This window comes from Apteryx mantelli, chromosome 8, assembly GCF_036417845.1.
Source record: "Apteryx mantelli isolate bAptMan1 chromosome 8, bAptMan1.hap1, whole genome shotgun sequence".
Taxonomy (NCBI): domain Eukaryota; kingdom Metazoa; phylum Chordata; class Aves; order Apterygiformes; family Apterygidae; genus Apteryx; species Apteryx mantelli.
Genome location: NC_089985.1, coordinates 5,457,593 through 5,478,314, shown reverse-complemented (window position 1 = coordinate 5,478,314; position 20,722 = coordinate 5,457,593). Strand labels below are relative to the sequence as shown.

At 41.7% G+C, this 20,722-nt stretch overlaps 1 protein-coding gene across 1 annotated transcript; it reads left to right on the top strand.

Moving 5' to 3' along the window:
* Window positions 1–18,951: 18,951 nt before the first annotated feature.
* Window positions 18,952–20,499, top strand: LOC136992540 (inositol 1,4,5-trisphosphate receptor-interacting protein-like 1). Its single transcript, XM_067300579.1, has one exon. It carries the CDS (start codon window positions 18,952–18,954, stop codon window positions 20,497–20,499), a length of 1,548 nt encoding a protein of 515 aa, XP_067156680.1.
* Window positions 20,500–20,722: the final 223 nt, after the last annotated feature.

Below are 20,722 nucleotides of genomic sequence, written 5' to 3'. Positions count from 1 at the left end.
ATAATTTTTATTACAGTGGTGCCAAGCAACAGAAGTCCTATAAAAACACAGTTCTTTCCCTAAAGAACCACACTTTTTATACTTGCTGCTCGTCTGCTGCCTATGGTTGTAATGGGGTAAGAACACGCACTTTGCATGTTTGTAAAGCTTGTTGACCAACTCTTGTAAGAATGATCCAATCAACAACTTGATGCTCTTTATAATAATGCATTTTCAATATATTCCACTCTGTGTTCTGGGGAGATTGTTGAACACCTGGGGATGCCTGGGGACCAAGTCTGGGAATGTCCCCAAAAGGATGGGCTCACCCAAGTCTTGAAAACTTCAAGGGGACCTTCAAAGACTGGGTGGCCACAGACTGACATGCACAGGAAGGACAAGGACAGCAAGACTACCGCAAGCAACCCAACTCTCTCAACGTGAGATCAGCTTCTGATTGGAGGATGTACCTCTTGTCAGCCTGATCTCCTCACACTGGGGAAGTCATAAACTATTTCTAGTCTGTGTATTTTATAACCAATGTTTAAAAATGAAAAAGCTCCTAATAATATTTCTCCCGAACAAATTGCTTGTTTAAATAGAGACTGTCAGAAATTCAGTTTCACCCACAAGAATATCCTAAAAGAAAGCTCCATTTGCATCCCAAAGAGATTATTTATAAAAGTTCAATGATGTCAGCTGAATGGGGATCAGCATCAGATCTGTGCAACAATTCATCTATCAGTAGTCAAAAGTCCCATCACAATTCCTATCTCAGTTCCAACTTCAATACAAGCTTTATATTGCTTTTATGAATGAAGTAAATAGCTTTGTGTTTACATTACAGTTGGCAGATGGGGTTTTCAAATGAATGGCATGAAGTCTTAAAAATTGTATTTAAATTACATTCTTAAATATTCCCTCTCATTTGCATGGGCTTTAAATAAAAATACAGATTCATTCTTCCAAAATGACTTCCAAAATTTCAATAAGCTGTCTCAGGATTAATTTGAAATGGATTTTCTGGATGTGAGAAACTTGTGAGAAGGGCTGCAATGATCATTACAATAGTAACACTTAGAGACCAATTAAAGAAAAAGGTCAGGGCTCCACTGTGAGGGGTGATCTAGAATAAAACACAGCCTTAATCCTGAATAATTTCTGATCTAAATGAACAAGAGAAAAGCTAGGGGGAAGGTTTATTGGCAGAGAGCTGAAACAGAGGGACTAAAAAACTTGCACCACCTGGAGGGAGGCTGAAACTGAAGTCTCCTAGAAGCCAGATCAATACATGCATCTCTGGTTTCCCTGATGAGTGCAATTTCCATGTGTATTAGTGTACTGTTATGGGTGGGATATTTTTCAAAGTTTTCTCCCAACTAAAAATGACTTCCCAAGTTCTGAATTTTACAGTCTTAGCCAGAAAATGTTTTCTCACTTTATCAATGAGTATTTGGAAAAGAAAAAAAGTATCCATGCAGGCTCTGTGGCATAATAATGTTGATATTAAATCAATGCCCTTTCTTTCATTCATAGAAATAGCTTGGAAGGAAAATCTGTGTCGGTCTAAGAAAGGACAAGGTTTGTTCTAGAGCAGCTAGACTAAGGACTGAAGAGAGGAAATCAGTATATTGAGAGGAAATCAGTATATTGAACCTGACATGCCTTATTCCTCTAGATAGCTACATGGATTATTCTACACGTTCATGGTACAGAAGTCATGTGTCTCTTTTGGGTTCTACATTTGCCTTTTTTTCTTTCTTTCTTTTGTTATTTTGAGGCTTTTGCCTTGAGATAATAACCTCCTTGCACCATTCTCCAGTCGAATCCTTGTGCTCTGGGATGCCCTCAAGCTACTTCTGAAGAGCCTTAGTCTGAGAAACAGAGTCAAATTTAGGTGCTGTCAACTTTCTCTTCTTGGTGCTTGTAATGTGGATTCACTCTAAAACAACTTGTTCCAAGTAGGTCTCTCTTTGTTTCTCTTTTTTTTTTCTCTCTCTCTCTTAAAATTGCACAGAGTGCTGAACAAGGGGGTAGGTTACAAAGCGTCCTTCTCTTCACCCTCACCTTAAACTTTACTTGAAAGCAGTTGTAACTACTCTTTAGCCAGTCTAACCTTATCCTGGGGAGAAGCACATTACTCTGTGACAGTATAACATATTTTTCCTTATGTGTCTATCAGACCAGATGTCACCCTCAAATTATTGATTGCTTAGTCACTCCAAATACTCTTATAGACCAAAATGTCTAAGATCCCCCTTTAAACTATTCTATCAGTGTTAGAAAGAGTACACCATACCAGGCAGGTACTAGGAACATTTCTCAATTAACAACTTTCTTAAAGAATTTAATGACTTAAATGACTTTAATCACACAATCATTGCCATTGTTTTATCTTCTATTTATTTCACCCAAAAAGTCTCTTAGAATTAACTTCTGCCTGACAGACAAACTATTATCAGAAAAATAAATGATAGTATATGTGATACTTATAAAAAATAATGTGCAAAGGTCTTTCCTTTTTCCTCCACACATCATCTCATTTATTCTTCTCCAGATGGCTTGGCAGCTCAGAATATTTTTGAAGTCAGAGTTCAGTGAGGAGGATATTGAGTTCTGGCTGGTCTGTGAGGACTTCAAGAAAACCACAGGCCTCTACTAAGGTTGTCTCAAAAGCCCTAAAGATATATCCAGACTTCATACAAGTTGATGCTCCAAAAGAGGTAAATAGGTTTTTTGTCTATATTTTGGTACACGCTGCACACAGGAATCAAGTGGAAAGTTCAGATCCAAACTCTCAGTGATCTTGGAGATGTCTGTTGGAAAAACGCCTTAACACAGCGGACCATATTTGGTCCAAAATTGAAGACATTTATTTAAAAAAAAAAAGAGAGAGAGAGAATGACACAAATGGCAATCAGAGTGGCTTTATTTTCATTTTCATGTCATCTGTTCATCAGAGTGCAACTCTTTTTAAAACTCTGAGAAGCAAAGAAAGGGATCTTATGGTCAAATAATAATCTAAATACATTTTCCACACAGGGCATGGGTTCATCTCTCCTGAAATTTAACATTTAAGGAAATATGTGTTCAATATCGTTTGCTTTTACTGACCATTTTTGTACTTCAATAAGTACTGCAATAAGCACCACTTCCTCCATATTTTAGGTGCCACGATATTGGAATGTTGGATCACTATTTGTTCATTTCCTTTTGTACAGGTATTTTTGACATGATAAATATTAAAATGTAACCTTGCATATATTTCTGTCACAGCATTCAGATGTGGTCATTACGCAAAAAATGTGTAAGATCAACACTGCTAGTTAATTATCTCTCAGATGTGTCATCCCTAACAAACTTTTACACCAATGTTTTCCCTTTGGACAGTGACAGTGCTTTGAATGTTCCTATGTATTATGAATGATCAAAGTACATTTTAAAATCAGAAAATCCTTACAAAACTGATAGGGCCAAATCCTAAGAAGATTCTGAGTACCTGCATCTCTAATTAAATCTCCTGTAATCCATACTTCACAGGATTTGGTCATGGAAAAGGTGATTGAAATTATCTAACTGAAACAGCAGACTATAGAAAATTAGACATTGTCATAATTAAATGTCGATAGAACAGACTAAGAGAAATTAACTGGAGTCCAGTTTACAGAAGTCTGAAGTATTTACCTCCTCATGAGCTCTTTTCCTTCCATTTTATAAAATGACACATTTTCTATGTGAGATCAGGAAATATTCAGAGTAATACTTAAAAAAACAAAACCAAAACAGAAACATGTCAATGTCTCCTATGGCCAGAGGCACGCTTCTAATCAACACCAGCATGGTAGGTACATTCGCATTAATTACAACATAAAATAATTATCATTATAAATCTCTTGCACAGGTTCAATAGACTGTAGGTGGAATAGTGGGGACATGCTTAGCATTTTGAACAGATAAGCCTACACCAAATACCTCCTGAGAAGTTTTCATAGGGCTATTCACAATTCATTTAATACTAGCAACATCTAAGCTTGAGGTTGGCTTGAAATAAATCTCTAGGATCCAAGGAGTAGCATTATATATTGACATCTTATGGGCTTTCATGGGTAAGAAGCATGAGAAGAGAGACTTGTACGTCCTACATTCTTGGAGGTAGGTGCCTGCAGAGAATGACTCCTCAGTGCCTAAAACAAGCAACATGAATTTCCCTGTAGATAGTGTGGAAGTCCTAGAGGAGACATAACCAGCTTGCACTACCTCCACTCAGATCATTATAGTTACATGATAGGAATACCATCCCTAGCATTTTTAAGTGTAATATTTTCTTCTCCCACATGAATATTAATGATAACCAGAGGCCCAGATACCCGCAGATATGCCACCCATTTATAATGAGTGCTGTTTAGAGCAAAACCTTGCCCTGTGTCCTTTGTACTACATTGTGCTTTAAGAGATATCTGCTATTGTTCCACTTATACTCTGAACTCCAGAAGGATATTTAACTGCAAGATTTTATATGCTAACACTATTCTCCAGGCTCACTGACCCTACCCATTACATCTTATCCCAAACCATCTGTAAAACCATCTGTACCATCTAGTAAAACACTGATGACTATTTTTTAAAGGCAAGGAACACTCAGATTTAAGTCTAGTAAGTGTTAACTTGTAATAAAATAATTACGATTAAAAAAAATTATTTCTGTGTGATTTTGCATAGTGTCTTCTACACTTAGTTTTTTCTTTGTATGTTTTGGTTTTATTAAAATATAGATAAAACCTGTTGCAGTTCGACACTGTAAAGATTCTCATTCAATAGGATTTCGGTTGATATTGACCAGAGTTTAGTTGATCAGAGACTGCATTTTTAATGGTTAAAGTACACAACAGTGGTAGGCATTCCTTTTCATTAGCTTACTTCACAGAAAGCTGCAGAGATTTTAAGGGGAGCAGATTAACATTTTAAAAATGGCATTTGCGTAATGCCTATCCTTCTTCAGGGTCCCCCCTTTACCATTTCCCCATTTTCTGTTCTGTTTCTAAACAGTTATAAGATAAATAATCTTAAAGAGAATTTAATATATCACAAAAGAAAACCACAGTTTCAAGAAAGCTCATTCTTCATGTAAAGTAATAGGATAAGCTTCACTGAATGGTTGAATTAATTTGCTTTTTAAAACATAATATTTGGTAGAGAAGAGGCACAGGCAAATGCAGACTGAATGGACTGACAACAGCAAAACTCTGAAATGCTCATGACACTGTAAAATGCTGATATATAAACTAGGGGATGTCACATGCAATGACATTGACTGACACCAGAATATTAATGCTTGCATTGCTATAATTTTCCTAAGTTCTGCACTCTGTCTGTCCCCCTCTTTATCTAGGCTCATCACTACAAAGGAACTGCTCTTTCTGCAAGTCCATTCTAAATCTGTACAGTGTTATCACTTGCCTCGAAGTATTATCAGCAACTCTGCAATATGAGCAGTTTCAAATTTATTTGAATTTAATTTCAAGAACAGATGGACTGGACTTTGATCTAACTACAATCCTTTTGCCTGTTGGAATGAGATAAAATGGCAGTTGTGAAAGGCCCTTGTATTTATTGAATTTCTTAACAGAGCTGAGCCTTTGGAAGGAATAAAATGAATGTATGTGGTTAAACGGCATAAAGTTCTTGTGGCATGATATATTTATCTTTTCATGTTAAGCGATAAGTGCAACATCTTTTAGACTAGACACACTCATTAATCCTGACACCTTTTATAGTCCTGAATGTATTTTACTGTTGATCATGAGTCAATATCAGTAGTTCAATATTCTGAGACAGGAATTGTTAGAATAAACTCTACTTGGATCAAACTTCATGGCTTCCAAAATTTATGTCATTTTTCAATTATTCTTACACTGGAGTTTGTGTAGATCTCTGTGCCTTGTAAGCAATAACACCATACACAGTGATTTTGACTTCTCTTGCCTAGAATGCCTTAGTTTTATTAAGTAAAACTACATTTTTGACTAAATTCTACAAACACAACTTGGATTTTTTTTAATATATTTTTAGTTGCAGTCATTTTTATGGTAACTCTCCAAGAGTTTTCTAACATTTTCAGAAGACTTTTTCATTAGTACTTAGAGAAGCAAATGTCATAATCACAATTGTTTGTCATGCATGACTAAGTTCTGTATTCTGAACTGAAAAATGGGGAAATGGTAAAGGGGGGACCCTGAAGAAGGATAGGCATTACGCAAATGCCATTTTTAAAATGTTAATCTGCTCCCCTTAAAATCTCTGCAGCTTTCTGTGAAGTAAGCTAATGAAAAGGAATGCCTACCACTGTTGTGTACTTTAACCATTAAAAATGCAGTCTCTGATCAACTAAACTCTGGTCAATATCAACTGAACTCCAGTCAATATCATCAGACACCTTCAGCTGGCAATAAAGAGAAAACCTTTTTTCAGAAAAAAAGTGCAAGCATATTATTTTAGTATTACTAAAAGACAGTCATTTATTGTTTTTATCTCACATAACTGAATTTCATTAAATTTCATTCTGTTTTTAAATAAAAATTACTGAAAAATAATTTATGATTGAAATAAATATTTCATTTGTCCCTAAGCAATTTTTTTTAATTTTATTTCAACCAGAAAGCTTAAACTGTTTTATTTCAGGTAAACTCAGAAAAACATTTTTTCCTCTTTATTTTTGGTTCAAACACTGAACTGAACAATCAGTTATGCAAACAACTCTGCTAAGCAATTACATGAATTAGAGGCTCTGCTGTGGCTAGTGGTTTATAACTAAACAGACAGGACCTCTTGGACTCTAACTACTTTTGAAAATCTGGAAACTTCATTTTGATGATTGAGAACAGACTGATTCCTTAGAAAATCATCCCCAGTATGATATTCTTTCTCTAAAACTTTGATATCAACTTTTTGTTTTATGCTGTGAGTTAAAGATTCATATCTGGAAAGTTCTGAAAGATTAGTTTTATATACTTTTAAAATTATAAACATCCTCTAAAATGTGCAAAGATTATCTCTTGCAGATCATCTAGTTAAATTCAGAATCTATGAACATGTCTCTTTGTTATAAAGTGTCCATAACAGATATTCTTTTTTCCTCTCTTACATTGCTGGAAACTTGGCTGGAATAAGAAGTGTGTAGCATGCTAGTGATAATTCAGTTTGTTCCTACTTTCTTCCCCCCTTTCCATCTGAAGATTTTACTAACTTACATTCAAGTTTATGCAGAGGGTTTTTTTGTTGTTTGTTTTTTTAATTTTGCACAGAAGGACTGTAAAACATCACAAAGCCATGAAACTTCAGATGGCTCCATACATCCATAAACTTTCCAAGGACAACATCTAGATCTGATGATTTATTTAAATATGAGTCTTCTGAAGGCAACAATTTCTCCCGTTCCTATTCTCCAGTCATTTTGAGCCAAACACTACCATATTCAATAAAGTCAGCAAATGAGAATGAAATGTTACATTCACTGAATAGCTGGGGAGAAATATACAACCACCCTGCTCTTTTTGAACATAAATACTGTAGTAAATGTGTGATAAAAACAAAACAAAACCAAAGAAAAAAGCACCCTTGGGAATATCTAATCAGTTTCTAAAATTTACTGCCTGGCAGCAATCCCTTGGCACACTATGTTACAAAAAGTTAGTACCATTCCCATGAGAAGGGGCTCTCTCTAGTTACTCTGGTGGCCACCGTTACGCTGATGCACTAACAAGGTAGCACTAACAGCATCTATTTAGCAGCTAGAAAGTCCTTCTCTGTCGAGCAACCACAGGGAAATTTCTTCTTTTTCTTTGTTGTAACCCTCTCAATTTCACCTTTACCATAAGGTGCTCTACATTCTTCTAAAAAAAACAAGCAAAAATAGTCAGCTGTGCTTGAGAAAACTTCACAACACTCCAACCTTAGCAAGTAGGCTATATTAAGGGGAGAGAAAAATGTCTGTTAAGGGAGAAAAGATCTTGCTTCCTTAGTGACTGACCCTATGCTGTCACACACTTCAACAAAAAGCAAACTATGATGTTTCTAGCTATATTTTATTCCATTTTATTTCATATCATCTCTCATATCAATGCAGGGAAATTTTGCTGTTGTTCAAAACGGTTTCCAATTCTCATGATTACATCAAAAAGTAAATCAAGATTGCCTTCAATTAACTGTTGTTTCTTTTACCAGAATATAGAGGAGGACATTCTTATCCTCTGGTAATTAATTTCCCCAACTTCTGAAGAACACAAATCAAGAACTGGGTTCTCTGGTCTTCACTGCAGGAAATTAAGAGAGAAAAAATAAGAGTGTTTGATGGAGGCAGGTAAATGGCTGAGAGGAGGAAAAAGGAAAATGGAAATCAAAGGGGCAGGCAGTAGAGTGAGAAAATCAGGAAAGAACAGAGTAGGAATGATATGAGGAGCAGGCAGAGGAAATGGAAAAAAACATATTAGCTGAGAATTAATCAAGTGGCATGGGTACTCTGAAGATAAGTAAGGATGCGACACTGGGAGAAAATAAGTCATACAAGGAGGGAGATTAGAAGAGAAGGTGGAGACAAGCCAAACGCAGCTCCCAAGACCAAGGACCTAGGAGAAATTATACAGGGACTCTTTCAAGCAGACAGCAGAGAGACCCCACTCTTTGCAGGTCAGTTAAGGATTAAAATTGAGCCACAAATAAAGTATCACTAGTAGACATTTTCTCTGTATCTCTCTTGCCATCTTTATTAGTTAAAATCCAAGAAACTGTAGATAGGTTTCATGAAAATTTCTGTTCTAATTTAGTAAAATTGAGAATAAATTTCTAGTCCTTTGTGTGACAAGAAGTACTTAAAATACGAAAACACTGCACCTCCAAAGCCAGACAGTGAGGAACATTTTTTTCATTACAAATAAAACTGAGTTTAAATACAAATAATTTTAACCAACCGTCAGACTTGTCTTTAATCTCATTCATAGCGGAGGGTGTTCAAATTTTAGGATGGCAACATTGAACACAGCATGCAAAGCTGAGGCTTAATGAAGGTCTTGGAAGGCAGGGGGGAAAATAATACAATACAGTTATGTTCTTATAAGATTATTATTTAAATAACAGATTCCTGGAAGCCTCAGGTACAGGCAGTTTTGGCCACATAGCTGTGTACCAGGCAAGCATTCAGTAGTCTAAGATTATTCCCTTTCAGAGGCAGAGAGGTAACTAGTGGTGGCTGCTTGAAAGTATGTTGTACATTTCTGCAACTGCCCTGTGGTTAAGATTCCCGCACTGTATCCAAATCTGTGTATTTATATGCAGAATTTGTTCTATTTGTGAGCTCTGTTAAAAAAAAAAAAAGCTTTTTTTTCCCCCTGATTGTCGTATTCCTATGTAAATTTACAGACACACTGACAGAAAGTGACTACTGTGAGAGAAAATAGTATAAACAAGGAACTCGGTGCTCAAGACTGACATCTGGAAGCAAGGCACAAAGCAGTTTATCAGAGAAAGCTTTAAAGATGTATCCCATCATGCCTAGGCAATGGAAGTGGTCAACGGAGATCTATTGCATTAGCTGTATTCATGATCCAAGTGGCAGACATTCCTTGTGTTGCACATTAATGGATCCTGAGCAGTGTTTCAGCAGGTTGCACACATGTCAGAGACCCATGAGTTGGAATGAATCACAGCTTTTTTCCTCTTACTGCATGTTGCTCTGCTGTAACCATCCCCGTAAGAGCAGGATTTGTATGAGGACTGTACTTAGCTCATCAGTTATCAGCACGTCCTCTTGTTCTGTAATGATCTAAAAATCTGCTATTTAAAATTGCATTTTAAAAAATGCATATCAGTTCAAATCAATTAACAGGAACAAAGGGTCTTGGTGGAAAGAGGGGAGTGTATGGCTGTGACTCTGGTCACGGGGCGGACTGACAAGCGAGTGAAGAGTTAACAGGACTGAAGAAGTTTGCCTACTGATATGCGCAAGGACTGATATGCTCAAGGCTGCGGAATAGAAGAGTTAACAGGACTAAAGAACTCTGCTGCCTGATAAGGCTGAGGAATCTGCATGGACCCCCGGGGAGGGAAGAAGCGATATGGAGGCGTTGTGGTCTTGCCTGTCTAGCAGGGTCCTTCCAAGCAGACAAACAAACAGTCCTCTGATTGTGAAACTCGCAAAAGTCAGCAAAAGCAGTGTTTGCCCAGAGCCCCAGCCGTACAAAAAGAGACTTGGGAGCTAGGAGAGTTTGAGCAGGGACGGGAACGTGACCTGATCATCCTCTCCGGCTGGACCGCAAGTATTCCCCCCCTCCCCTTTTCCTGGGATGCTGGGTTAAGGTAACTCCTCGAGGTTGAGCGTCCTCTCACTAAGAGAGTGAACAAGCTAGTTTTCAAGCAGGGATAAGCAGTGCTTCCAATTAATAGCGCAGTAATCAATGGTTTCGGGTTATCCTTTCTAAATTAGTAACTGATGGTTTTGTGTTATCCTTCCTAAATTAGTAATCGCATTATTTTAATGGATGTTACTAATCTAAGAGCTTGTGTGAGGAAATAAACATATTTTTTATTACGTTACTGTCTCAGTCATTGCTATCGAACTTTCATAGCATGACAGTGGAGAAAGACAGCATGATGAGATAATGGAGAGAGTCCAAAAAGGAATATAACAAATGTGCAGACAGCCAACCAATGAACATAGCCCAGGAGGAAGCAACCTTTTGGTCAGGGTACTGTGTGTTCGGGACTAGGAAGCAGGGCAGCCCATTCTGGGGAAGCAATGCAGAAAAAAGATGGAAAAGGAAAGGGAGGGCAGAGAAGGGTGAGCAGATATGGGGGACACCAAACATTCTTGCTTCGCTGTGTGTTTGCCAACAAAAACTAAGCATGTCACTGCTCTATTCCTTGCTATTGTTCCCCTGAAGAAAAACATTTGCTACAGCTGAGACAATATTTTATTCTGTTAGTTATGCACTGGATTCAGTATCCCTGACCTCAGATATGGCTTATATATTTTTTATTAGGAACATGAGCAAACAAATACTGTGCAACAATATACTGTTTCTTCCTTCACCTATCCCAAGTTATCCAGCTAGTCAACAACATTCTTCTTTGAAATAACAATACAAACAAATGTTTCAAAGTTAAGTTTAATTTCAGAGAATACAGAGAAACTGTCTTGAACTAGCCCTCAACTCCTTACAGAATTAAAGCAATTTCTTATGAAATTCTTGAACTGGAATAGATAACTCATTATGGGATGGTGTATAAATTCCTTCTTTCAGTTCCTTTTCTGAGCATTGAAAACCCAACTGCATACACTGAAGCTAAGGAAATATGACTTATCTTCTGTTTTCCACAGATTATCTATTGTGACATAAAGAGGAAGCTCATTTTGCATCTTCAGCAGAACACAGGAGAGTTAAATTTTCTAATTACTAAGAAATCTTCTGTTTATGTAACAGCATACATTTGCTATACAAATTTAAATATTTTAGTACATTTTTTCACTTCACGTTGGCTGCCAGGATTACAGTTCTTCCATTACTGTAGAATATAATTGATTTTAGAACTGATGAATCTGGATTATATAATTCAATTTACCAATGAAACAAGATCAGATAAGAGGAAGCATACCATTCGCAGTCTGTGGGATCTTTGCACCACAAGATTTATTTATTCTTAGCCAAGCTAGCCAAGCTACTTAACAGAAGGTTTAGCTATAATTCCCATTTCTCTGAGATTCTATTGTCACTGTAAACTTTTAGTCAATGATTTCTACTGATCTTGCATGTGTAAGGATGCACAAACTGATGGGATACAAATGGACCTGATGAAAACCTGAGATGTCCCAAATGCTACTAGGCTGATGATTTAAACTTTTCCCTTCTAACTCAGCTGAAGATAATGTAAGCACTACACCCCAAATGACACTCATTTTACAAATGATTTATGAAAATGTCTGAATGCATGTGGCAGTTTCGCAGTCATCAGGTAAGATGTTCAATAGTGCTGTGAGGTGTTTGAAACAAATAATCTCAGGCTTTTATATTTTTTTATAGTTATATATTTTATTACTTTTTATTTTTAATTTACTATATTTAAAATTAATGCTTATTTTTATTATTTTATTTATGTTCACCTTTTCCTAGTGAAATTCATTATTTCTGAGAGCCTATCCAGCTTATCAGAAATGGCAGAAAAGTGTCTAATCCCCTGTTCTCTTCTCTCCCTCTTTGCTGATCTGTTTCCAAGGAGTGAAAGAATGTTGCTGAGCAACAGAACCTTCTCTGGCTGGCTTTTCTGAGCACTGAAAGCACAAGTGCACATGCTAAAGTTAAGGAAACATGACTTCTCTTCTGTTTTACACAGAGCAGAAAAAGGTTCCTCTTCATACTTCTTACAGATAGCAAAACTGAACATTTGGTAGGCAAAAGGTCTCATGGTGTAAGCAGGAGAGATTGTTCTGCAGGTCATCACTTTGCTATTAAGATGAGAGACCATTTACAAAAAGACTTGTGTTTCACATCACTAGTTCGCTCCTGAACGAGACTGCATTTGACCTAGAGTGGCTGCATACGTTCAGAAAGGGAGCCAAACATGGAAGGTGAACTAATTAAGTTCTAGGGATAGATCACTGGTAAGTTTTCAGCTCTATCAAATTTTGAAATCAGACAAATATTTGGATGGTCTCCTTAGTGAAAGCCTCTTTTCCTCACAATGCTTATGTTTTTACAATTCATTCATGAAATAAAATGAAGGAATAGTTTCTTAGCCCTGTTCCCTAGGTGCTGACAGGCAGATGGAAACCCCAAAGCCCAGGGAGTTTTCAGTGGATCACAGATGGATTTAGGTAACAGATTTTTAATGTCCCAGTGGATCATGACTTTCTAACACAGCTTTTATGCCTTCAGGAAACACTATGCATGCAGATTTCAAGCAGTCCAGCTCATGTGCTGGCTATGTAATCGTTATTTACCTAGTATGAAAAGACACAAGCACGTTCCTACAGTAGGAATCCTGTATATAGCATCTATCTTCAGGTTTTGTTCCAAGGATGGAAGAGTTATTAATTTTATCGTTCTCTATTAAATTTCAAATATGCTGATCAAGTCTCTGCAAATATAGAGAACTACATCCAGCAAGCATTAACTCAGGCACCAGTACTGCTTCCTACTGCCTCCAAATAATGCATGTTATGGTGATGATTATCATCATCATTAGATTTTTAGTTACTCTGCAGCTACTGGAAATAATTGAGCTGTAGAACCTATGAAAATACGCCTACGGCACAATACAGGTTTTGAACACACTAACTCCATCTGTCTCTGTTATGTCTAAGGAATATTTAAATTCTAAACTGTGAATAATAAATCTCTCTCTCAAAAAAAGAGAGAAACAGAGAAAGAGAGAGACACCAGAACATTTCCAAGCTCAGCATAACTCTTCTTTGACTTTGCCTTATGAGTCTGTGACATAGTACAATGTGAAAATTAATACTGTTTTGTTAAATAAATAATTATAATAAATAATAATGAATAATAATAACTAATAAATAACTAATTCTGAAGTAACTTCAAGTACACTCCCTGTTCCCTTTTGCTTTTATTCGCTAGATTTCCCTGGAGAGGAAAAAGCACCAAGGGTAAAATTTCCATGAGCATCTACATGGCAAAAAGTGTAAGTGCTGTAAGGAAGGTGAAGGAGCTCAGAGACCTCTTGGATATCTGTCTGCTGCAGTACACTTCCATAAGGCATGCCTGCAGAGATTACTTTATGAACAGACCATATTTTATAAGTAAGTGGACCTGACTCCTCTGAGGACACACTGCAGTTATCTGTTTATTAACGCTACTACAGCACTGGCTGAGTGAGGTAGGCATAGCAGGTGTCTTTGGATCATAACAGGAAAAAAGACCAAGTTGTCTTGCAAATTTTCTAGCTGACCTCTGTGAGGAAATCCGCATACATTTTATCCTGTCAGCAAAACAAACTGATGGCTTAAAGGTGGTTTAAAGTGGCCTTATTCTTTGAAGATAAAACAACTACCACATGCAAGCTACCTTCCTCATGACCGACACTGTGGTACTCATTGAGATAATACGTTGCTGAATGTTGAAAGCGAAGTTCAGTTGCACTGAGCAAGGTCAGAGTGTGGTCAGAAACTTCTGTGAAGGGAATGTGCGAGTCAAAGATGTCTCCGAGTTAAAAAAAAAAAAAAAAAGGTTCAAGATATTCTGTAATGGAGATATAGAAGTACTAGTTTGCACTTCATACCTGTGCCAATTAGTCTTCTGCACCTGTCCGATTCATTTTTCCTTTAATTTTGTATGTTGCTGTTTTAATATGAAGATTTTTTTCAGTGTGATTTACATGCTCAGCTGGCCACGTCCTGAATGCTTAGAAAACAAGGTGTGCTGCTCCCTGCGTCTGTGTTTATAGGCCAATGCTGAGAAAAGGACAAAATTATTCAGCAGTCTTCTTCGACTCCAGCCTTTTGTATGTTTTTTATTAGATGTGCAGATTTAAAACTAATGTGGCTTTGTCTTTCACGTGAAAAATAACTGTAACTATGCAGGCACAGATATGACTCATGATACCAACGTGCTTCCCAGTAGATAGAAGGACTTTTTTCCCCTCATTTTATATATACATAAATATATTAAAAATATATAAATATTTTACATATATAAAGCAAGGAAAAATTTCATATACATGTATATCTGCAAAGTATTCATTGTGCAGCTTCTTTCGTTCATTCTGTAATACCAAGAGAGCAGACTTTCTGGCATTTGCTTGCTACCTGGTTTTGTTGTTAAAACTCAGTCAGAGCTCTAATTCATTTCTGATCAGTACATTCATTTTTGTAATCTCACAGTTCCCACTTCAGCAAAGCCCTTCCTCAAAGGCATCATCCCACTGCTGTGCTCCATTACAAAATGATATCTGTTTGGCTACTTGTTGTTTTTTATCAATAAATTATTTTCTGATGCTAGGTCCAACATGAATATAGATTTTTCAGAGAAAATATAATAGTTCTCATTTATGAATCTCCACACAAAGTATGAAGCTATTTCAGTTCCCAAACTAGAGAAGAGGGAGAGGAAATCAAATACACGGTATTTGCTGTAATGCCACTTATCATTTTCTTTATTGCCCATTGCCCATTTCTGATTTACTGGAAAAGGAGAGAAGCTATTTTCAGATGCCATGATTGCTCAGATACACCTTCAAAATGTCCAGTGTTTTCACTTCTGAAATGCAGATTTGCCTACTTGACTGAATGAATATGGGCTTCTGGGCCAATCCTTCATTGAAATGAATAACTGTGGCTCCATTTAAAACAACAGAGTTATACTACTACAGGCCAAAGAAAATCTTCCTCAAGGCATTTCAGAAGTTCAGCTCTCCTCCAAGAAGGGATGATAAATGGGGGAAACATTCCCTTTTCTCCCCCCCCCACAGGACTTCATCATTATTCTGCATAATTCACTTAGAAAGGAGAAACAGAACTAAAACAAACAAACAAAGAGACAAAAAAAAACCCTCTGTACAACTTCCTGACATTTTAAGGCTCCAAGACAAAACACTTGTAGCACTACAGTAAATATGCAGAGTGCTCCTTGTTCATTTGAGAGGATAGTGGGCTTTCAAGCGCATAGTAAGTAGGCTAATATAGAACTCAGGAAACTGATGTAGAGTTGTGCTATGGGACTGCCAGGTGACTTTGACCAAGACATTCCCCTCTTGAATGTTCCAGGTTTCCAGTCTGTAAAATGATGCATCAAGAATCGCTTTGAAAACCATAGACAAAAGATCCAGCTATTACATTTACTTATTTCCCAGTCTAAAAAACAAACAAAGAAAAAAAACACTCTAACATATTCTCCCGTTTGTTCTACTGCTTTCCTGATATTTGCATGCGAAACACTGAGTTTCCGGTATATAGAAATGGGCAGTACATAGGCACAGATTAGATGAAGAGTTACAAGAAAAATAACTAGCTTTTCTGATTTATTACCGCTGGGTGTCACTCTAAGTAGTGATAATATTACAACTATCTTAAAAGTTCTGTGTGAAATGCTTAGCAGTTTTCTTAATGAATGTCTCTTTAAAAATTCGCTAGTAACTTAGGAAGCTTGTTTTGTTTTTAAGATAGGCTTATAATAAAAAATGTTAAACTTAACAATGTTTTCCCTTCTGGCCTAGCTCTTCACTAAGCTGTCAAGCGTGCAATGCTCAGAAGAAGGCAGAATGTCACTGTAGCCTTTAGTTTCTAATTATTTTCATGCCCATCATTTCTGTTTTCTGCACTTACTGTATGAAATAAAAACAGAAAAATTACAAATAAACATGCACATTTTTAAGGGCACCAGGCACTGCTAGATAAACTCTGGTTAAGTGGTTGATAAATACATGCAACACTTTTTGAGGAAATTTCATCCGTTGTCTCAGAAAAAACCAAAGGTATGGAAAGTACATGTGTTTACTACATCTGTCTATAGACCTTTTCTCTAAACTTACCTCAAAAAGTGAAGCCAAACTGAAAGATACCTGGGTTTTTTGTTTGTTTGTTTGTTTTTTTCCTAAAAGGATGCAGGAACCAGGAAATAGTAGTGCATGTAGAGAAATGATGCTGTAGCATATAATGTACATATGTCTATAATGATATAATAAATAATATTGTAATTATCAAGATCCAATTCCTTTCTGCTCCTGTGCTTGCCATGAGAGAGTAACAGGAGGAAAAGATTGGCTTGTGGGTATCCTGGTTACCCACGCTGGAACATTTCCCTCCACATCCCTTCCTGGTGACCTTTCTGAAGGGTCTACTCTGCAGCATTTCTCTCTGCCTACTTCCTTCAATCCCTTTGCTACTGTTCTGAAACTGCTCGTCACCCAGCCTCCCGCTATGCTTCCTCTCGGCCACCCTTTGCTACCCCTTGGGGCCATCTCGCCTCTGGAACCTAGACACAAACTTTGGCCTTCAGTGGGCCTTAGCAGTGGTTACTCTGGTGCACAGACTTGCCCCATCGGCTTTTCTTCTCTTTCTGACCCTTCTGGTCACTAGACCACCTTCCTCCCCGCCTAGAGGCTCGTCCTTCTCTGCATGCGCTTCCCTGGAGCCTGGGAGACGGCTCCTGTGTGCAGACCTACTGTGCCTCCTTGTGCGCTGCACTCCCAAAGCCATATTGCACGTGTCTCACAGCGAGCTCACAAGACCACTTTTTGTAGGGGTAAAACCCGTAGGCGGCCGGGTCGGTTGGAGCAGCAAATCTCTCCAGCCAGAGTCACTGCAGGGCACTTGCTGCTGCCTGGAGAGCTCTAGGGCAATTAGGGGGAAGCGTCCAACGAGCCCTAGTCCGCGCCTGAACTGGATACGCCCCTGACAAGGAGAGGAGAGAGGGGAGGAGGTGTCCCCAGGCAGAGGGGAGCCTCCTGCTCTCTCTGTCCTCTGCCCATGAGCACCCCACAGGGAGATCCCAGGGCCTGGGGAGTGCCGGGAGCACGGACCCACGAGTGCGCACAGGAGGAGGCCCCATTGATTCACCAAGCTCCCTTCAGCGCCGGGTCAGGCCAACGGACTCACCCTGGCAACCGTGGAGCAGCCGCACCACGGGCAACGGCGTGCCAGAGCTGCGGGCCCCAGCGTGGCCTCTCCAGTCCCCACGCCTCCATTTGCAGGGGTCAAGTTTGCACCAAGAGACAGGAGCCACGGGCAATCTGCTGCTCTAAGTGGGGACGCTCTTGTCATTAGGCTTCATTGTCAGGACTTGCAGGGCTAAGTCCTGCCTCAGCAGAAGAAGTCCAAGAGGAGAAGAGGGAAGGAGGAGGACTGCAAGGCTCAAAAGGAACAAAGCCCTCATGGGAAGGGGAGGGGGGCGGGACTTGCTCTCTTTTGGCCCTTCCCAAAGGCCCTCAGTTGTCTGATGCCTGCAAGGCAGAGCCCGTCCTCCTGGCTCGGAAAATATTGACCCTCTCTTTGTAAGTGGAGGACCTCCTTCCACAGGGCCTCTTTTTTCTTTCTTAGAAGGGGTAAGGGCTGTTTGGGTGCTTCTGCCCACTTGGTGAGGGGAGCCCACGCGCACGCTGTGTGGCTGCTGCCTGGGCTCGTAGGTGGTGGGTGCCGGGACCTCGGCTCTGGCTGCCCAGGGCAGGTGTGTGTCACTACGCCGGGGTGGGCACGGCGGCCAGGGCTGGCGCTGGAAAGGGGCTGTGCCCCTGTGACAGCACAGAGGACAAGTCACAAAGGGAGGGGGCCGTCACCAGGGCACCCGCAGGTGTTGGCCCCGCAGCACTGCTGGGTCCACAGCTGTATGGCCTGGGCCAGCCCAGGCCGCAGCAGCCTCTGGAGGGTGAGTGCGGCAGTGGGGCAAGGCTGGGTGGGACGAGGGCCGGGCACCAACGCTGGCTCCCTCCCGGAGGTTTCCAGCGCTGAAGCAAGGGCTGAGCCACGCAGAGCAGCGCGTTGGGTTAGGGATGTTGGCGCCCTGAGGGCTGGGGGCAGAGGTGCCCGGGGCTCCCAGTGAGCCCGGGTGCCCAGAAATCTGTTGGGGATGTGCCGGGCACCCGCAGCTCTGCAAGGCCACTGCTCCCTTGGGGGGGCATGGGGCCTCGGGAGTCCCCACTCTGGTGGCACTTGCCCTTTCTGCACCCCTGCCCCTGGAACAAAGCCTGGCCAGGGTGCTGGGCCTCAGGGGAGGGTTGGCAGGATGGGCCCCACAGCATCAGCGTCTAGGGCCTGCATCCCCTTGGAGCCTGCGGGCACCAGGGCCCAAGCGCTTTCCCTGGGGCGGCCCGGGGTCCTCGCTCAGGCAGCGCTCACAAACCCCACCCTTGCTGCCTCCGAGCTCCCTCGCCCCTTCTCCCATCCTGCCCCTTCGTGCCTGCAGCTCCTGCCGCCAATCCGCAAGCTCTCTCCCAGCCAGCCCGGCTCACCTGCTTCTCTCCCATCTCCTCTAGGCCATGGCTGTGGGCCTTGTGCTCGTCCTGGCCATGCTGGGCATTGTCCTGCAGCCGCTGAAGGTCAGTGACCACATGGATGCGGCCACGGAGCAGCGGATGCAGCAGCACGAGGAGCAGCTGAGTCAGGAGATGACTCGGCTGCAGCAGGAGTTTGCGGAGACGATGCAGGAGCCGCAGAGCGGACTTTTCAGGAGAGACGTGGTCTTCGCCACCTGGGACCTGTGGCAGTTTGGGACCTTTGCTGGAGGCCTTGTGCTGCTCTTTGGGCTCTTCTGGATGGCCACGGAGCAGGACTTTGACAAGTCTGACAGCAGCAGTGGCCTGAGCTCCTCCAGCAGCGAGGAAGAGGGGGAAGGCGAGGAGCAGGAGGCTGCGGGCGCTGTGCACTGGCTCTCTCCTGAACAGCAGCTGGACTCCACAGGCCAGAGGGCCCTAGAGACCTTCTACGAGCAGCACCTCTGCGGGCCAGCGCAGGACGTGGCCCACACGTGCAAGGTGGTGGAGGAGCTGGTGGGCAACCTCCTCCATGCCTGCCACATGATCTCTTTGACAACTTTCTTGCCACGGCTGGAACGGTGCATCGGCGTGGGCAGTGTCTTTGAAGGCTGGAGCCACCGCGGGGAGGACACCGTCTACAGCCTGCTCGTGCCCCTGAAGCCACCACCCGGGCACTCCTTCCACCTGGAGCTGGGCACCGGTGAGGAGCTGCCGGCGAGGCACGGCCGTGTCCATGTGAAGCTGGAGTGCATGTGTGAGAGGGAGCAGCTGCTGGGGGACGTGCTGTGCTTCCGGCACCGCTCCCAGAGCCAAGTGCGCAGGTATCAGCGCCCCGGGCTCCTACACACCCTGTGCACCGGCTTCTACCTGGATGTGGAGAAAACCGCCCACTGGTTCCAGCTCTTTGTGAGAAACGCCTGGGACGTGATTGCTGCCGAACAAAACTGCCAGCTGACGGTGCTGCCCTCCTCCCGTTCCTGCAAGCTCCAGCTCGCATATGACTCTGGGAGGACCGTGCATGTTGAGATAATGCTGGGGGTGCAGCAAGACGACTTGGGGGTCTTTGTGGGCAGCCAGGAGGCGGAGCCTGGCCTCAGCAGCAGCACAACGTGGCTGGAGAGCTGTGCCCTGCAAGAGCTGCTGTTCTTCAGATTCGTGGCCAGGCAGGCCCCCCAGGACAGCTGCCACCTGGCGTGTCTGCAGCTCCTCACCTACCTCCTGGAGGGCTCGGTGCTTTCCTCTGTCCACCTGAAAACAGTCACCATGCACCTCCTGGCGCTGCTTCCCCCATCAGAGTGGTGCCCGGAGCATCTCCTGGAGCGTCTGAGGGATGTCCTGCACTACCTGCACCGCTGCCTGGAGGAGAAGGAGCTTCACCACTTCCTCCTAGGCAACGAGAGGGTGCCCAGGGAGGTCCCCCTGCCAGTGACCTTCCAAACGGCCAGCCCGCTCAACCTCTTCCAGCGCCTGGTGCAGGAGCCTGACGCCCACACCCAGGCACTGTGCGAGTTCACCGAGCTGCAGGATCGTCTCAGGAGCCTGTTAGACTGACGCCAAAAGAGGGTTCTGCAAATGGAGCAAAAGCACACTTTGGGGAACCTCACCTGATCCTGCTGAAGATGCCGTTGCAAGGAGGTGTGCGACAGAGGCTCCTGTGATCACCTGCACAGCGACTGCCCATCCTTCCGGAGACATTCGATTCCCCCTGGGAGCATTGCCCTATGCACACACCCCAATAAATTTGCCTCTTTTCACAAGCCCTCTGTCTGTGGCT